Genomic DNA, 19,694 nt, shown 5'->3' with positions numbered 1-19,694 from the left:
AGATGTGGGATATAATCTCCTAGTGTGCCATTTGCTAAGACCCTTGGTAAAGCATAGTATTAGGGTGGGAGTTACCCGGTTTTCCAGGTGTTGTGTGGCTCAATTTCCCTTGGCTAGGAAAAGGAATTCCCTTCCCCCTTGCACTTCCCAGGTGAGGCGATGCCTTGCCCTGCTTTACCTCTCGCTGGTCGGGCTGCACCTGGGGACCAGCATCAACTGCCAGACACATCCCAGTGAGATGAACCCGGTATCTCAGTTGAAAATGCAGAAATCACCCGTCGTCTGTGTTGCTTTCGCTGGGAGCTGGAGGCTGGAGCTGTTCCTATTCGGCCATCTTGGGCACCACTCTCCTTAAGTAGTTTTTTCTTAAAAAACTAATTAGACCTTGGGTGAACAAATGAGTGTTGTATATTTCATAATGAAATTGGACAGAGTAGTTGTGGAGTTGACACACAATGATTAAGTTTTACTTAAACTTGTGAAGTGTGTATTTAGTTGCTAGGATGTAAAGATAAAATACTATTTTTTTAAGATTGTTGAGATCTCTTATGTTTGTCTATCATGAATTTAAACAATCTTATACAAAGAATATAAAGTATCATTCCATATTCCTAATCATTAACAGATCCACATACTTTATTATGCAGGGAATCCAAATTTTTATATATATATATTTCTTTTTTAATTTTGGCCTACAGCTTCCTCTGGAGTTTTCACTTTGAATAGCTTCACCCCATTGTGGCTGTATGATACATTGTGTTTGACTTTTCTGTTAGTTGATGTGTATGTGCTTGCATATCTTTACACTGTAAATGGCATGCTGACATCTTGGCACATTTCTTTCTGTTTTTACCATTACTTAGGGTTATTTACATGGGTTATATGTTACAAAGCAGAATTAGTCAATTTGAGGATGTTTTATGAATGTGAAAATAGTTAGATACATTTTGTTAGATGTGTTATTTTCCAGGGAAAAAAAACAGTTTAGAGTGCTGCCAGTGATATATCTAATTGTACCTAGTTTTCCAGTTTTGTGATCATTGTATATTATTTTATAACTCCATTTACTTTTGCCAGCTTAATAGTTGTTTTGAAACTATATTCCTTACTTTGCTAGGGAGGCAATGAATTTTTTTTACGTGTTAGCTTACTATTTACATATATTTGGGTATAAAACATCTATTCATCTTCTCTGATAATTAGCTGAAGGACTTACTTTGTATACGCTGTCCACTGTTCACATTATTAGTGGAACTAATTATGTAGTGTCTTATCGTTATGAGTTCATCTATATTAGGTCCTTAAAGCTGTACCTGCATATAATAAACAATAAAAGTCAATTAGCTATTTTTATTTCAGGCTATGAAATTTGCTGTGAGTATAGCAGTGGCTGCACATTTTTTGACTTTGGTTTATCAGGACTCTTGTTTGCAGTTGAAAGCAGCTCAACTCGAGTTAGTTTAAGCAGAAATGGCAATTGAGGTATTAAAAGTGAATCTCAGGAAAACCTGGCAGCAAAGAGTGTAATAGGGTTCTGTCTCTAATTTATTGAGAGGTTTCTTAATATTCACTCTGATGTTCAGTGTGCTTTTTTTCTACAAAACAAAAAACAAACAAAAAAAAAAACATGACCATAGACAGGTCTCAAATTTTAGTTTCATCCTTGAGGGAAGACACCAATCTGACATTTCCTTCTGGCTGCTTTTCTCAGATTTCCAGATTGATGTAGCTTGTATTATCAGTAATTTATATTTATTGCTGAGTAATGTTTCATTGCATAGATATGCCATAATATGTTTATTCATTAACCTGTCAGTGGACTTTCAGGTCTTTTCTACTTTGTGGCTATTATGACTGAAGCTGCTGTAACATTTACGTACAGATCTTTGTCTGGATATTTCTCATTTCTCTTGGTTAAATACATAGGAGTGAAATTACTGGGTTGTATCATAAGCAGATGTTTAAAGGGACTACCAAAATGTTTCTCAAAGTGGTGGTACCATTGAAATTTCATAGCTGAGACTTCCAGTTTTTCCCCATCCTCTCCAGCACTTGGTATTGCTAGTCTTTTAAATTTTGCCATTTTAGTGGATATGAAGTGGTATCTCAGTGTGGTTTTTTTTTTTTTTTTTTGAGATGGAGTCTCGCTCTGTTGCCCTGACTGGAGTGCAGTGGTGGGATCTCGGCTCACTGCAAGCTCTGCCTTCTGGGTTCACGCCATTCTCCTGCCTCAGCCTCCTGGGTAGCTGGGACTACAGGCACCCGCCACCATGTCTGGCTAAATTTTTTGTATTTTTAGTAGAGACGGACTTTCACTGTGTTAGCCAGGATGGTCTCGATCTCCTGACCTTGTGATCGGCCCACCTCCCAAAGTGCTGGGATTACAGGCGTGAGCCACCATGCCCGGCCTCTCATTGTGCTTTTAATTTGCATTTGCCTCTTGACTCATGATGTTGAGCATCTTTTTGTGAGCTTATCTATCCATTCATATATCTTTTTTGTAATGTATATCTTCAAATCTTTTTCCCATTTTGTGTTGGATTATCTTACTGTGTTGTGAGAGTTCTTTAGATGCAAGTCTTTTGTAAGGTAATGTATTGCACATATTTTCTCTTCTCTGTAGCCTGCCTCATCACTTTCATAATAATGTCTCTTATAGAGACGAAGTTTTTAATGTTAATGAAATCTTATTTTTCTCTTTCATACTTTTTGAGTTCTAAGAAATCTGCGTATCCCAAGGTTTCAGAGACCTTTATCCTGTTTTCTTCTAGAAAACTTAAGGTTTAGGTCTAGGACTTATTTCACATTTTTGTATATGGCTTTCCTAAATGAATATCCAGTTGTTCCAGCATCACTTGTTGAGAAATCATTTTATTAATGAATTACTTGGCATGTTTGTTGAAATCATCCAACTTACATCACAGGTCTATTTCTAGACTTTGTATGATGTGTGATTGAGTTTTATGTCTATCTAGGGGCCAGTGCTTTGATTACTGTAGCTTTATAGTCTTTTTTTTTTTTTTTTTTTTTTTTGAGACAGTCTCGCTCTGTTGCCCACGCTGGAGTGCAGTGGCTCCATCTCGGCTTACTGCAACTGCCGCCTCCTGGGTTCAAGTGATTCTCATGCCTCAGCCTCCCAAGTAGCTGGGATTACAGGCGTGCAACACCACACCTGGCTAAATTATTTTTGGATTTTTAGTAGAGATGGGGTTTCGCTGCGTTGGTCAGGCTGGTCTTGAACTGCTGGCCTCAAGTGGTCTGCCCGCCTTGGCTTTCCAAACTGCTGGGATTACAAGCGGCCGTGCCTGGCCACTTTTATAGTAAGTCTTGAAGTCAGGTAGTGAAAATCACATGACTTAGTTCTTTTACTGTTCTGATTATTCTTGCTCCTTTTGCATTTCCACATAGATCTTAGAAACACTTTCTCAGTTTCCTGGCCAGGATTTTCACTGGGATGGTGTTTAATCAGTTTGGAGTTGAACTGCTCTAATCCATGAACATGGTGTCACTCTGCATTAGCATTTGCTTAGGTCTTCTTTTCCTTTATAGGTTTTGTACATTTTGTCAAAATTATCTTTAAGTAGCTCATTTTTAAAAAATGTTTAAATGTTTACTTTTTAGAGATGAGGTCTCATTCTGTGCCCAGGTTGGCATGCAGTGGCACAATCTTTTTTTGTATTATTATACTTTAAGTTGTAGGGTACATGTGCACAACATGCAGGTTTGTTACATATGTATACTTGTGCCATGTTGGTGTGCTGCACCCATCAACTCGTCATTTACATCAGGTATAACTCCCAGTGCAATCCCTCCCCCCTCCGCCCCTCCCCATAATAGGCCCCGGTTTGTGATGTTCCCCTTCCCGAGTAGTGGCACAATCTTAATTCACTGCAGTTTCGATCTCCTGGGCCCAAGTGATCCTTCTGCCTCAGCCTCCCAAGTAGCTGGGACCACAAGCACCTATTACCAGCCTGGCTAACTTTAAAAAAAGTTTTATTTTTGTAGAGATGGGGTCTCTGTTGCCCAGGCTGGTCCTGAACTTCTGGCTTTAAGCCATCCTCCTGCCTTGTGCTCCCAAAGTGCTAAGAATTGGGAGCTCATATTTTTATAACACTGTACAATCTGCTCAAATAGAAATACAATTTTATATATTGACTTTGTGACCTTGCTACATTGAGTAGTAAAGTCATCCTTCAGTAACCATCTCCCTCAATACAAAACTCTGTGGATGCTCAAGTCCCATATATAAAATGGCGTAATATTTGCATATGACCTACACACATCCTGTCCCTCCAAATCCTCTCTAGCTTACTTATGCCCAATACAATGTAAGTGCTTTGTAAATAGCTGTTATCCTATATTGGCTTTTTTTTTTCTCTCATCAGCAGTTAGTTGAATCAGTGGATGCAGACCCCTTAGATACGGAGGGCTGGTAGTAGCTTTTTAACAGAAGCTTAATAGACTTTCTTCATACAGGAGTGCGTCATCTGTAAGTAATGTCGTTCTTTCCAATCTTTTCCTGTTATTCTTGGTCAGAATTTCCAGTGCGATGTTGAGAAGAAGTGGTGTGCAGACATTCTTACCTTCACCTGCACTTAGAGGGAAAGTATTCAGCTTTCACCATTATGTCAGCTGCCCTTATCAAGTTAGTTCCCTTCTATCTCCAGTTTGTTGAGAATTTTTAGTCTATTGACCTTTTTTTTTTCTCCTTTAGACTGTAGTAGGATAGATTGCTTTATTAGTTTACTATTGGATGTCACTCTCTTGGGTCTGGCTTCTTAAACATGTTTGTGAGATTCATCTATATTGTTGCACAACGCAGTTTAATTTTCATTTCTGTATAGAAGTCCATTCTGTTGATGGGCATTGTTGGCTGTTACAAATAGTGCTGCTATGAACCTTTCAGTACATGTTTTTGGTTAACATATGTATGCATTTCTGTTGGCTATATTCCTAAGAGTAGGTATATATAAACAGCATTCCAGAGTGGTTAAACCACTTTCTACGCCCACCAGCAGTGTATGGGAATTCTAACTGCTTCACAGCCTTACTTTCTCCTATTGTCCGTGTCTTTCATTTTAACCTTTCTGGTACCACACATTTATTTTTAAATTTAATCGATGCTGTTATAAGAGACAATAGAGACACATACCTTGTATAATCTGCCCAGCTTTCCCCACTGGTAACATTTTTCAAAATGATACTATTATATCACAACCAGGATATTGACATTGCTAGAACCCACAGATCTTAGATTTCCCCAGTTTTACTTGTGCTTAGTTGTGTGTGTGAAGCTCTACATAGTCTTATCCTGTCTGGAGGTTTGTGATTACCTTACTACAGTTGAGACAGAGTATTTCCAAATGATAACTGCACCCATCGTCTCCCTACTGTCTTCCAACCCCAGCCCCTGGAAACCACTAATTTGTCCTCCATTTCAAAAATGGTATTATCAGTGGAATCATGTAGTAAAAGAGCTTTCAATTGGCTTTTTTTTGTTAGCATAATCCCTGTAGATTTACCACTCATTTATTTTTAACCTTCCTGTGTTTTATAAGTGGTTCCTATGGGAAACGAGGATTGGGTTTTTAAAAAAAAAAAAAAAAAACTCAATCCTCATCATTAATAGCAGAATTGAACCGATTTCTATTGTGATTATTGATACATGTGTGGAGAAATTCCTGCCAGCATATAATTCTAATTTCTCTTCTGTTTTCCTTTTCCCACCTATATTTTTCTGAATTGAACACTCTTTTTTTCAGTTTTTCATTATGTATATTTTTATATCCATTGAACTAATTGCCTCAGAAAAACTTTCAGGACCTGTTTGTATTTCTTGTACCTCATTTTTATTTTCTGTATTCTCATGTAGCAATGATATGATTTAGGTATATCCTTCTAGATATTTTTCCATCCATTTACAGTGTCCTGTAACAAATGGGTTATGATGCATAGTTTGTTTATTTTTGAGAGGGAGTTTCGCTCTTGTTGCCCAGGCTAGAGTGCAGTATTGGCTCACTGCAACCTCTGCCTCCTGGATTCAAGCGATTCTCCTGCCTCAGCCTCCCGAGTAGCTGGAATTACAGGCATGTGCCACCATACCCAGCTAATTTTTTGTATTTTTAGTAGCGACGAGGTTTTACTGTGCTGGCCAGGATGGTTTCGATCTCCCAACCTCAAGTGATCTGCCTGCCTCGGTCTCCCAGAGTGCTGGGATTACAGGTGTGAGCCACTTTGCCTGGCCTGATGCATACTTTTAAAAAGTTGCTATCAACAGTGTATCCGAGAAAACACCATTTGTCAGTATATTCAGAAGTACATGCTTCATTCTTATCTGCGGGATAGCATTTCCTGGTATGGATGTTGGTAAAATTAACTCTTACTCTGATTCTATAGAGAACATCCAGCTACTTGGGAGGCTGAGGCAGGAGAATCACTTGAACCTGGAAGGTGGAGGTTGCAGTGAGCCGAGATTGCACCACTGCACTCTAGCCCTGGTGACAGTGCAAGACTCTGTCTCCAAAAAAAAAAAATCCCCAGTTACGTATTTATAGGTACATTTGCTTAAATTCCTAATACTGATAGGCAGTGCTGTACATCTTTAGTTATGTCCAATCTTTTAAAAAATTTGGCTTGGTCATTTTTGCCAATTTAGCTGTCAAGATAATCTGTTTTGAGACAGGGTCTCACTCTGTCACCCAGGCTGGAATGCAGTAGCATGATCTCAGTTCACTGAGACCTCTACCTCCTGGGTTCAAGTGATTCTCCTGCCTCAGCCTCCCTAGTAGTTAGGATTACAGGCACGCACCACCATGTCCGGCTAATTTTTATATTTTTAGTAGAGACGGAGTTTTGCCATGTTGGCCAGGCTGGTCTCGAACTCCTGACCTCAAGTGATGTCCCCGGCCAAGATAAATTTTAGAATCATTTTATGTTACAACATAAAGTGGTATTTTGGTTAGAATTACAGAAAACCTAAAAACTAAATGTTAACTGGGGCTAAAGAGTAGAAATGCCAGCCCTGCACTGGTAGGTGTTCCATCTAGATTATTTCTTTCAGGTCTATTCAAACCTGATCTGCCCACTCTGCTTTTTAGAGCCTTTGCTGTGTTTTAACTTGGTTATACTCTGACTTCAGGTATGCTTTTCAGTTGCAGTTCAAGTATACTGTCTAATTCCTATTTGTCTTTGTAGACTTTTCTCTTTCATGCCCTTCACCAGTTCTGGAAACGTTTCAGCCATTCTCATCCCTTGCACCTTCTCTCTCAAGTCTTTCTAGGTGTTTTTCTTGGACCTGTCTACCAGTTGTCTAACTGCCGTTTACCTGTCCAGTGAGATTTTTAAAAAATTTTAGTTACTATAGTTGTCCTTTCTGGAAGTCCCATGTACAGGGAGAGTAAGAGCATTGTCTGTGGAGCCACACTGCTTGGATTTAAATCCCAGGTCAGTTGCTGCCTACCTGTGTGACCCTGGAAAGTTATTCAGGCCATGCCTCAGTTTCCTCATTTGTAAAATAGGAATGCTAACAATATCTTACATCATAAGGTTGTTGTGAAGATTAAAGAAGTTAATATAGGTAATGGTGCCCTGGAACCGTCTAATGATACGCTATTTGGCAATAAGCACTTCAAAAGATGGTCAGTGTCATTGATGCCAATCAAAACCATGTCATACCTGTTAAGATGGCTAAAATCAAAAAGTAGGAAAATACGTGTTGGCAAGGATGTGCAGAAAATGGAACCTTCGCATGTGGTTGCTGTTGAAAGCAGTCTGGAAGCGCCTCAGAAAGTTATCACAATTCCACTCCTAAGTATATAGGCAGGATAATTGAAAACACATGCTCATACCAAAAGTTGTACAGGCATAGCAGCATTATTAGTAGCCCAAAGGTGGAAACAACCCAGATGTCCAGCAACAAGTGAATGCATGAAATGTGGTATAGCCATACAATAGAATACCAAGCCATGAAAATGCACAAATATATAGAGGATAGACCTTGGAAACATTATGGTAAGTGCAAGAAGCCCGATACCAAAGGCTGCATAGTGTATGAGTCCCATTATACGAAATACCCAAAACAGGCAAAGCCATAGAGACAAAGTCAGAGGCACCCATGGGCTGAAGGGGCAGTGACTGCTAATGGGTATGGGATTGATGGAGTGACACACAACTCTGAAATACACCAAGAACCACAAATGGGTGCATTTTATGGTGTGGAATATATCTGAAAAAGAGCAAAAGGCAGTCACAAGTAACAGTTTCTGCAGAAAGCATGTTTCCCTCTCTAGGACGGAGGAAACAAGTTGAGTTTCTCAGAACCTCAGTCTCTCAGGGCCAGAACTCAGGACCCCAAGGTGGGGGAGCTGCACAGCTGGTGTTCGTTTCTATAAGGAGGCAAAAGTAGCACAGATGTGAAGCAACCAAAACAATCCAGAGACTGGGCTTTCACCATGTCGCCCAGGCTAGTCTTAAACTCCAGGGCTCAAGTGATCCACTCACCTCGGCCTCCCAAGTGCTGAGATTAGAGGCGTGAGCCACTGAGCCTGGCCGACTTTCTTGTATGATAAAAAATACATATACCTTGGCCCACAAGCCAGTGGAAGCATTCCCATTACAGTCAGGAATATAAAGGGTGCTCTCTCTCAGCTATTGTTTTAGAAATACTAGCCACCCTTACCCCCCCCCAAAAAAAATTTGAAAGGGAAAAACCCTTTCTATATAACTGTATATGTAGAAAGCTGAAAAGAATAGAAAATCTACAGACAATATGAATTTTGTAAAGTAGCACGTTAAACAAGATTCAGTGAACCAAAGCACTTAAAAGTTGTAACTGAATACTTAAGTTACAATAACAAAAACTAGAACAAATGAGACCTAAACTTGGCTGGGTGCAGTATAATCCATGTCTGTAAACCCAGCACTTTGGGAAGCCAAAGTGGGAGCATTGTTTGAGCCAAGCTGTTCTAGACCAGCCTAGGCAACATAGTGAGACCCCCTTCTGTACAAAAATTTTTAAAAAATTAGCCCAGTGTAGTGACATGTGCCTGTAATCCCAGGTACTTGGGAGGATGAGGTGGGAGGATTGCTTGAGCCTGGGAGGTCGAGGCTGCAGTGAGCTGCCATCATGTCACTGGACTCCAGCCTGGGTGACAGAATGAGACCCTGTCTTAGGGAAAAACCACACACACCAAAACCCCAAACTTATTATGTAAAACTTTCAAACCTACATAAAAACGAAAACATCGCCGTGAAAGTATAATGGCAGCATGCTGAGGGCTAGGAAGACTCAGTGGCAGTGGGATGTCAGCTTTCTCCATTTCATAGGTTTGACGTGATCCTGATAAAACTTTTTACCGAGAGATACGCAAGGTGATTCTTACCGTGCAACCTAGTAAGAACAGCAAAAATAACCTAGAAAAAAACAATGAAGAAGGTTGCTAGCCCTATGAGATGTTACATGTTGAGAAGCCTCCGTAAATGAATGTTTAGTGTTGGCCCAGGAATAGAACAATGGAAAAGTTTAAAATCCGGAAATCAATCCATGTGCATTTGGAAATTTAGTGATTGATAAAGATAGAATTTTAAATCAGTGGTAAAAATTACTTCCAACAAGTGGTATTTTGACAATGGAACTACCATGTGGAAAAGGATAAAATTGGATCCATCCTGCATACTGTACATTTAAATTTCAAATGAATCAGAAACCCAGACGTAAAAAGGGAAACCTGCAGAGCGCAGCAGCTTGCACCTGGAGTCCCAGCTATTCTGGAAGCTGATGTAGGAGGGTCACTTGAGCCCAGGAGCTCGAGACCAGCAGGACCCCATCTCTTCAAAGACTTTTAAAGTTCCAAAGACAGTGTAGGTAAATTCCTTGACAGAATTGGGAAAACTTCGCTATCTGGGAGTCAAGGGAGAAATTGATCTAGTGTTGATATTCCATATATATGAAATCTTAAGGACAGCCTAATAGAAAAATGGGCAGAAAATATGAATAGCTCACAGGAAAAAGAAAAGCAAATAGCTCAAACATATGAACAAAAAGATTCTCCATCTGATGTATTGTACCATTGCTTACCTAGAGACTGGCAAAAATCCAAGAGTTTGACCACATATACTGTTGGTTAGGCTGTAGGGGAAAAAGGCATTCTCAAACATTGCTAGTAAGAATGAAAAACGTAGAATTCCTATGGAAGGAAACTGGAACTATCTAGTGAGATTACATATGCTGCTTTAGCATTCCTACTTCTAAAATCTCCCCAAAACAAAAGTGACACATGCACAAGACTTCATTGTAGCACTATTTGTATTTTGTGTGTGTGTGGTTTTCTTGGGGTTTTGTTGGTACAGCACTATTTGTAAAAGGCAAAGATTGTCCATCAATACATCTTTACAGTGGAGTACTGTGGGGAAAATAAACACACCAAGGTGCAAAACAGTGTGGCTAGTATGCTAGCTTTTATGTAGTGTGTGTATGTACTGTGTGCACACACACATATTTGAAAATGGATTGCACATAGTAACTTATATGGGAAGGGTGGGGAACAAGGATTGGACAGGTTAGATTAGACCCCTCTGAAGGTACCTTGTTTTATAGTTTTAACTTTTTTTTGAGATGGAGTCTCACTCTGTCTCCCAGGCTGGAGTGCAGTGGTGCAATCTTAGTTCACCGAACGTCCGTCTCCCAGGCTCAAGTGATTCTCCTGCCTCAGCCTCCTGAGTAGCTGGAATTACAGGCACCCACCACCATGCCTGGCTAATTTTTATATTTTTAGTAGAGATAGGGTTTTGCCATGTTGGCCAGGCTGGTCTCAAACACCTGACCCTCAAGTGATCCACCCGCCTTGGCCTCCCAAAGTGCTGGGATCACAGGTGAGAGGCACCACGTCCAGCCTATGGTTTTTACTTTGAAACCCAGTAGGTGTGGTTTTCATACACAGTATTTTGGGACCACTCTAGTGAATCTACCTTGATGACAGAAAGAACCATAAAGTAATCTTAACATTTCTTTCAATTTTATGTTAGTAAATATACTGGCATTATTCTGAAACAATGACATGTACTATAGATTAAATGTGTAAATGAAATCAGGAACCCAGATTTTCAGCTTGAGAAAGAGCTACAAGTATAAAAATGAAAGTAGTGAAGCAAAAGTCCAATCTTTACCTGTATAAAGGCAAGTAATTTTGCAAGAATATGGTTTTAAAAAAAACCTTAGCGTCTGGGCATGGTGGCTCACGCCTGTAATCCCAGCACTTTGGGAGGCCTAGGAGGGTGGATCACCTGAGGTCAGGAATTCGAGACCAGCCTGGCCAACACAGTGAAACTCTACTAAAAATACAAAACATTAGCCGGGTGAGGTGACGGGCGCCTGTAGTTCCAGCTACACGGGAGGCTGAGGCAGGAGAATCTCTTGAACCTGGGAGGTGGAGCTTGCAGTGAGCTGAGATCTCGCCAGTGCACTCCAGCCTGGGCAACAGCATGAGACTTGGTCTCAAAACATAACCTAAGTCCCTTCACTGTCAAATCCTTAGTGGAGTAAATTCTGTCATCTCAGGGTATCTATCCGTTTTCCTGACTTTTCAAGGTGTTGGAAAGTTTTGCTGAGTCATAAGGCTCTTTTCAACAGCTCTGATGGGCAGTTTATCCTCACTCCCACTCTACCTAGCTCTGTTCCTTTCTTCTCTTCCACTGTGTCTGAATTTGACAGGATCCCGGTCTCAGTGGTATTGTTCAAAGAGTTTATAATGTTATGCTTCTGGGTAATTTTTGCTTCATATATCTCCATCCAATCAATGCATTTCAGATGTTGTGGTAGAGAGATTTTTGGGGGTGGTGGTACAAGACAGGAATAACCCTTAAGTCATAGTAAAGGCCTCCGCAAGGAGTTTTTACATTCACTTCATTTTAATAATCCTCATTTCCCTCTCCTACGTCACGTAATTTGTGCAATTTTTTTTTTAGATGGCTATTCATATGAAAAGGAAGCAATAGAAAATTGGATCAGCAAAAAGAAACGTACAAGTCCCATGACAAATCTTGTTCTTCCTTCAGCGGTACTAACACCAAATAGGACTCTGAAAATGGCCATCAATAGATGGCTGGAGACACACCAACAGTAAAATTGTTGATAGTGTATTGTTTATATTTTCCGTGGTCTCATTTGAATGATTTACAGGTAAATATTAATCAGACATTTTTTTTTTTTTTTTTTTTTTTTTTTTGAGACGGAGTCTCGCGCTGTCACCCAGGCTGGAGTGCAGTGGCCGGATCTCAGCTCACTGCAAGCTCCGCCTCCCGGGTTCACGCCATTCTCCGGCCTCAGCCTCCCGAGTAGCTGGGACTACAGGCGCCCGCCACCACGCCCGGCTAGTTTTTTGTATTTCTTAGTAGAGACGGGGTTTCACCGTGTTATCCAGGATGGTCTCGATCTCCTGACCTCGTGATCCACCCGTCTCGGCCTCCCAAAGTGCTGGGATTACAGGCTTGAGCCACCGCGCCCGGCCAATCAGACATTATTAAAAGCAATACAGGAAAAAGGTAAACTTAAATTTAGTTACCTATAAACATTGTGAATTTTCATTCTTTAAAAACACATGGACTTACTATAAAAGCCTTTTTGTACTAGTGAAAAAAGTCTTCAGCTATGTAGAAATAAAGTTATACTTTAAATTGCAGTGCCCTAATTTTTTTAAATTCCTCTTAATATCATTCCCAACAGTGCCCACATTTATTCTTGTTAGATGTAGGTCATCTCTATAACTGAAGATTGGACTACTCTAGAATAATAGATGTTTACGTTCTAGTTAATAGCCATTTATTCAATAACTCTTTGGAGCCCTTTTAAAGAGAATTTGTAGCAAAATGGTTGTAGATTGTTTATGATTAAATTGAGAAAAATCACTTCAGATATTTAAGCAATTTTTTTGGATTTTAAGTTTTCAGGATAATGATTTTCTTATTTTCCAAATAAGGTACAGGTTAGGTGAAATGAATCCTGAATAAGTTGACTTTGCTGAAATATATAAAGTGGCAAACTCTAGCCTCCCTTCAGAATGAAGAATTATTAAAAGTTCTCACATAAAATTCTAAGCTGGAGTAACTATACAAAGGCATCTTTACACAATAGCCTGATATGTTCACTCCAGAAAAAAACTTCAGGTTCAGGAAGTGAAGGTGGTGCTAACTTCTTACTTGCCTGTCCAAAGTTGTTACATTTGGAAGCTGTCCGCGGGAAGCTTGTTAGAACTGCACCATCAGTGCAGGCTGGGTCTCTGGGCCTGCACCCTTCTTTGCACTGTTACCCCCAAAACTCACAATGGAGAATTGTTCAAGAATGCTGAAACTTGGAAATAAAAAGGGAAAAGCAATGTAAATATAGGAAAAGGCTGACTACGCATTTTATAAACTCATAGCTAATATGCCGCATGTTCACAGAAAGGCAGCAAGCCTTGCTAACATGGAAATCTCCAAACACCATTTCTTTGTAATTCTTTGTAAACATTTTAACTTAGTGTATTACTAAACTTTGTTAACCTTTACGTCATAACTAGGATTCATGATAAATGGTTCTAGAAAACTTTTTTATTCATATGACATGCTTCTCACATTCTTACTATTGAGGACTAGAAAGGCTGGAAGCATGTTCTTGGTGTTTTTCTGTTGTATTCTTTTAGAGTCTCAGTCTGTCGCCCAGACTGGAGTGCAATGGTGTGATCTTGGCTCACTACAACCTCCGCCTCCTGGGTTCAAGCAGTTCTCCTGCCTCAGCCTCCCTGGTAGTAGCTGTGATTACAGGTGCGTGCCATGACGCCCAGCAACTTTTTGTATTTTTAGTAGAGACAAGGTTTCACCATGTCGGCTAGGCTGGTCTCGAACTCCTGAGCTCATGATCTACCTGTCTCACCCTCCCAAGGTGTTGGGATTACAGGCGTGAGCCACCAGGCCCAGCCGTTTTTCTGTTGTACTGTTTAGGGAAAGTATGCTAATTTCAACAGAACACTTTTTAAACTTGAAAGAACTTACATTGGTCCAACTGTCTCTGTTTTGATAAACTTATTTTCCAATTGAGGTTAGCTGTTTTTTAAATAAAAGTTACTAAAATCATTCAAAGTCATTGCTAGAAAACGCAAAAAGGCATTTTTAAAAGAAGTGTTAAGGTATTTTGCTTTTTTTTTTTTTTGGAGACGGAGTCTTGCTCTGTTGCCAGGCTGGAGTGCAGTGGCATGATCTCGGCTCACTGCAACCTCTGCCCCCTGGGTTCAAGCGATTCTCCTGCCTCAGCCTCCTGAGTAGCTGGGACTAAAGGCACACACCACCACACCCAGCTAATTTTTGTATTTTTAGTAGAGATGGGATTTCACCATGTTGGCCAGGATGGTGTCTATCTCCTGACCTCATGATCCGCCCACTTTGACCTCCCAAAGGGCTGGGATTACAGGCGTGAGCCACCACGCCCAGCCAGTATTTTGCTTTCTTTTATACTTTACCAGAATAGTTTCTTGTAAAACAAAACTGCTGAAAACTAAGATGCCAATAATTTACCTAACTGACACTCCTCTTTTTGTATAAAGCAAACCAAAGCTGAACAACTCTTCCATACAAGCAAACCAAAACCATCAGTAACTGGGGACACGACACAGCCCCCATGCTGTGCACTCCAGACCCCACTGTTTGTTAGTTCAGGGCAATGTGGAGCAGCAACACCTACCCACCACCCAGTCCTGTCGGGACTGACCATGAGCTTCCTATGGATGTGTTACCTCTTCCTGGCTGGGCCAAGTACCTCACTTACCTTTACTAAGTATATATCAAAATCATAATGTACAATAACTTACGAGAAGATTATTAGCTCCTTTACAGGAAAAATCATCATCTAATGACAAGAATTATGTATTAGGCGATACTTTCCTTCCCATCCCATTTTTGTTTTTAGCCTTCCATTGAATATAAAGCTCTAAAGGACTGAAACTACTTAGTCTTGCTAGCAATAGCAGTGACTAGATAATAACCTGAGGTATTATGATGTTTAAGATTCCAAGAATGTTAACACAATACAACACAGTTTAATGTTCTCTCTCATATTACTTTGAAAAGTGTAGGCATAAAGACAAACATACTTTTAACTGAAAGCTAATACAAATGTGTTAAAGAACAAACTGTCATAACAGTGTTCAGTGTGTTGCCAAAGTGTTTGAGAGTTGCAGTAGTAAAGATGTCCTGCTGCCAGTAAAAACAGGCACCAAGATGTCTTGAAACACACAGGAAGTATGTATTGCTTTCCTGCATGCTTGCTTTCTATTTGAGGCAAAAAGACTAATTTGGCCCTTGAGTATTGTGGAATTTCTAGCAGCTGTCACCCTTATTCTGAAATTATAAAACGAAATTAAATATGCATTTTGTAGTGTTAATATAAAATATGCTTTTCACTATTCCCTCTAGGGTAACAAGGATTAAAAGCAACAGAGATAGCTGTCATCAGGCTGTTCTCTACTTATCCACTGACTCATTTAGTGCAGAACACATTCTATTAATAGTCTTTATTCCATATGGAAAAGTACAGTAGTTGTGCAGAAACAAAACTAACAAAAGAGTAAGACTTTCACAAATATTAAAGAAAATAAATAAGCCATAGTAGTTACAGCAAAACTCATGGAAAGCCTATAAAAATGATAAAGCTGTCCATACGAAGTACAATTGTACACACAGGAACAACCATTAAAGAATGACATCAGAGGTTCCTATTTGTACAAAACCATAATGATGTTCACAGGAACTTCATTACAACGATTCATTTTAAAACATTCTGCAAATATATAACTTCCTTCTCCTCAATTTTAGAAAATAAATTTCACATCCCAACATATAAAACAAATACACTCCTACCTCTCTCAAATTAGCATTTTAACATCTTCCAATAAGACACCATTTTCATATAAAAATACCTTTAAACCAAGGTTCATTCCTGTACCTTATCTTTACAAATGAATCAATACATCAGCTTGAACTTAAGTAGCACCTCAAAGGTGTTCATATAAATGAGATAAAGTGCTGTTACTGGTATACTGTTAACATGCCATAATAATACATCATTCAGTGCAATAACCAGCATGGATGAAGCTTATAGAGAACATGCAAATCATGACTGGGGTTTTCTTTTTTGTTTTTAGATTAACTACATTGAAATAGTTCTATTTACAAGTCTGAATAAAACTGGGCTATTTAATATATACAACATGTGACTATAAAGTACTAATTGTACAACAAAACAAAAGCAACAACCAGTCCTATCTTTAGTATCTGAATTAAATATTGTCCTTAGAGGAGCTTGGAAGGATTGTTCCAGAGCACTATCATTGTTAAAAGCAGTTTGGAAACCAGGTGAGAGCTAACTTTTAAGCGCCACTAAAAATGCTGGTCTTAGCTAAAATTTAGCTTGAATCCACTTGACCACCAATCATGATTCCAAATGGCTTATACTGTTTCCAAATATCAAAAACACCTTCAAGCACAAATATATGTTCCAAAAAAAGGTGCTATAAAAATATATGAATAAGAACCATAACACAGAAATAAGTGTTTAATCCCTTTATAGAAACTGCTATGAAGGGAACAATACTTAGGTGTTCTCATATTTTGCTTAAAAAAATTGGCTGCGTTTACAGTCACACTTTAGCTAGAAATCACTCAGAACTTAATTTTTATGTATATATTAAATGGGATTTGACTCAATGGAACTGTAACTGTAAAATTCCATTGTTTCCAGAATACATCCCTCGGATGTACATCACTTGGGCATGAGTTAAACCTGTCACTCTTTAACAACAGACACATTTATTCTCTAAGTAGGTACTGTGATTTTACCACATAGCAAAGGCAAGGAGGAAAGTGGCAAAAGCCAAACAATTTCGTAACTGAAAGTCATTAGTTAATGTCTTCTGGGCTGTCTCAAAATTTTAAGTTGATATAGTTTTCAATTCTGTTTAGCATTCTTATTTATGGTGACTTCTAGCTATTAAAGAAGTTTTATCCCGCATTTTAGATATATCAATGGCATCAGATCCACCCCAAAGGAAAAAAAAGGGCTAAAAAATAATTTTTCTGATGAAAAAACTATTTAATTTACCACCAGGATTAAACACACTTTTCCCAATTCCACAAATGGAGCTTTCTTAAGGCTCACACATTTGACTCTATGAATGATCGCTTTGGTTTGGCTGCAGTGAGGTGGCTCCTGTGGGCTTCATTACTGATATGAGGCTGCTGTTTGGAGATACTTTCCTGGTATAGGTGAGACACAGTCTTAGTTATCCTGTTCTCTTGACAGTGGACTGGAATTTGGCACTTGTTTTCTTCTAGCTCCTTCACCTGTGCCCCATTGTGGACACTTGCACTCAGGGTAGAAACGGAACAGGTTTTGGCTTGGTTATTACATCCTCCCGCTTGCACGAGGGAGGGCTTCTCAGTGGCAGCGGACTGCAGGCCAGCTGCAGATGTGTTTGCCAGCAGCCGCTCTGGGGCCGGACAGTGCCAGGCGCGGCTTGGAGGATTGCTCTGCTGTTGGAACCTCGCAGTCTTATCCATGATGCCCATGAATGGCGTGTTGCGGGGTCTGTGCTCCGCTGTACCGCCCTGAACGTGGGTTACAACCTTGTCTTTAATTCGAGTATCTGGTCCTTGGACCTTGAAGCCATCTGAAAAACTGCTGCTCGAAGTCAAACTACTGGTTGAACTTGACATCTTTATGCTGCTGGATGGAGAACCAGAAGAGCCTGAGCTAGTGAGGGAAGCTGGGTGTCTCATGTCGCTGCTGGTCGCCAGCCCACCTTGGTTTGGAGGGGCTGCGTCCACAGGCATGGAGGAATGGGACAGAAGCCTCTCTGTGGTTTTCGTCTTATTTGGTAAAGGGTGTGCAGAGCCACTCTCACCGCGCTGCAGGCGGACATTCTGGCTGGGGCCCAGCCGATCCCCAAAGTGGCCACAACCAGCTCCGGTAGTGAAAGTACCTGTTCCCTCTAAATGCTGGGTTCTGCTCCCAGCAGGTGTGGCAGCGATTCTCCCTGGCATGGGACTCGGAGGAGGGTTCTGAGAAGAGATCTGAACTTTTGTGCTGCCATTTCTCAAGGCCGACTGGCCAGAGCCCAGGTGCTGGCTGGTTTTCACGATCTGGGCCTGCTTGGAGGGCTGCAGGACCAACCCTGGCTGGGCCACAGGCTCTCTCAGGGGCTTGCCGATTCCTGCCCTGCTCTGTGGCGATACCGGCCTTCCTTTGGACTGTAACCCTTCTTGAAGGTTTCGGATGTATGGGGAAGGGACAGATGAGGATGGCTGGGATCTGGGAGTCGGGGAAACAGATTCTTCCTGGGGAGAAGTTTCTTCCTCTTCAGTCTCCTCAGGGTGAAAGTGGTCACTTAAGTCAGGGGTTGGGGCGTCCTCTTCGTTCTCAGAGTCATTGGGTGGAGCTGGTGGCAGGCCCTGCTGTTTTTGCTGTTGACTCCTCTGGAGTTGCTTGCACTCCTCTTCTACACGGGCCAGAAGCCTTTTGATTTCCTGATTGGTGGGACAGAGTTTCACAGCCTCTTGCAGGTCAGCGAGAGCTGCCACGAATTGCCTTCGTAGGAAAATGTAAGGTAACATTACAAGTCACACACAAACATGCTCAGAGTGTAACTGTTCATAAAAGAGCTGTGCTCAAAGGAAAGAGAAGTTAGCAAGTGAGTTTTGAATACTACGGTGGTGGCCAGGACCCATTTAACCAGCCCAGAGTTACTCAGCTAAGTGGCAGTGCTAAATTCTAACCTAGATGGGTGTGACTCCACAGCCCTGCTCTCCATAAAGACCACTGGGCCAGGAATAAGGGGAAGCATGAATCAGTGGACACCAGAATCCTTTTAATATTGTTACCATCCCATGGTAACACTGTGCCCACCTCTCATTCAACAGGCTTATATCACTCTTCCCCTCCCCTGAATTTCCTAATGCCCCTAGTTGGCAGTTTCCCTGAAATACGGACTAAACTAGGTAGGAAGTTCATGTTGCAGTAAGTTCATGTTGCACCTGGGGGGAAGGGTGGGAAGGAATAATTACTGAGATGTCAGGAGAAAATAGAAGTTTACTCATCACTGATAATGTCCACTGCCATGCCTCTTGGAAGTAGGTAGTAATACTAATTCAGTATTTAAAAGGATGAGAGGCACCTGAGCCTCTCTACAGCAAAACCTCCCCAAATTCGACAGACAGGTTTGATCCCATAGGAAAAAAGTCTTCTCTACACACAAAGATAACTATGGACAGTACCTGCTGTTTCTCTTTGCTCTTGCTCTGGCATAAAAGGCTTCATAGGACTTGGGCTTCATTTCGAGAGCCTTGGAAGCAAATTCCTCTGCCATGCCAAAGTCCTGGTGTCAACAAGAAATACAGGAGTCAGAAGCACTGTGCACACACAATTATGGGAAGCCCTTCTAGCTTTGTTAGAAAGGGTAGAAGCGCCCTAAGGCACAGCCAGAGAGGGAGGAAGGGAAAGGTCTGTTTTCTGTTCATTTTTAAAGTGAGGAGATAAGGACAGTTGATTAATATCATTAGGAGAATAATCCACTACAGAAAACAGTGGTAGTAACAGTGCCCCAGAAGGCCAGAGGGTGGAACCTCACACCCCAGTGGAGAGGCAACCTCAGAGAGGAGTGCAGACGCTGCATCCA

General features: G+C 40.7%; 2 protein-coding genes across 78 annotated transcripts in view; one reads left to right on the top strand and one right to left on the bottom strand.

Annotated features, from left to right (window-relative positions):
* Positions 1 to 19,694, top strand: part of WDSUB1 (WD repeat, sterile alpha motif and U-box domain containing 1) — an 85,915-nt gene that overhangs the window by 37,968 nt on the left and 28,253 nt on the right. For 25 of the 48 annotated variants that reach the window (XR_012421126.1, XR_012421124.1, XR_012421129.1 and 22 more), the window contains one exon: positions 11,962 to 12,669. The exons of 20 other annotated variants lie outside the window; for them this stretch is intronic. Coding sequence is in view for 15 of the 28 variants with exons in the window: in XM_074009220.1 (XP_073865321.1) it covers positions 11,962 to 12,119 (158 nt within the window). In the remaining 13 variants the exon portion in view is untranslated. Of the gene's footprint in view, positions 1 to 4,536; positions 4,572 to 11,961; positions 12,670 to 19,694 lie in introns of those variants that run through there. 3 more of the 48 variants (XR_012421140.1, XR_012421146.1, XM_065525553.2) reach the window with 2 other exon arrangements.
* The window catches only part of TANC1 (tetratricopeptide repeat, ankyrin repeat and coiled-coil containing 1), a 265,441-nt gene continuing 261,268 nt past the window's right edge, over positions 15,522 to 19,694 (bottom strand). For all 30 annotated transcript variants that reach the window (XM_065525539.2, XM_065525540.1, XM_065525538.1 and 27 more), the window contains 2 exons: positions 19,294 to 19,394; positions 15,522 to 18,607 (listed from right to left, as the gene is read on the bottom strand). In XM_065525539.2, coding sequence (XP_065381611.1) covers positions 17,176 to 18,607; positions 19,294 to 19,394 — 1,533 coding nt within the window. In that variant the 3' untranslated portion in view covers positions 15,522 to 17,175. The remainder of the gene's footprint in view (positions 18,608 to 19,293; positions 19,395 to 19,694) is intronic.

Source organism: Macaca fascicularis, chromosome 12 (genome assembly GCF_037993035.2).
Source record: "Macaca fascicularis isolate 582-1 chromosome 12, T2T-MFA8v1.1".
NCBI classification, from domain to species: domain Eukaryota; kingdom Metazoa; phylum Chordata; class Mammalia; order Primates; family Cercopithecidae; genus Macaca; species Macaca fascicularis.
This window is presented reverse-complemented; position numbering and strand designations above follow the sequence as displayed.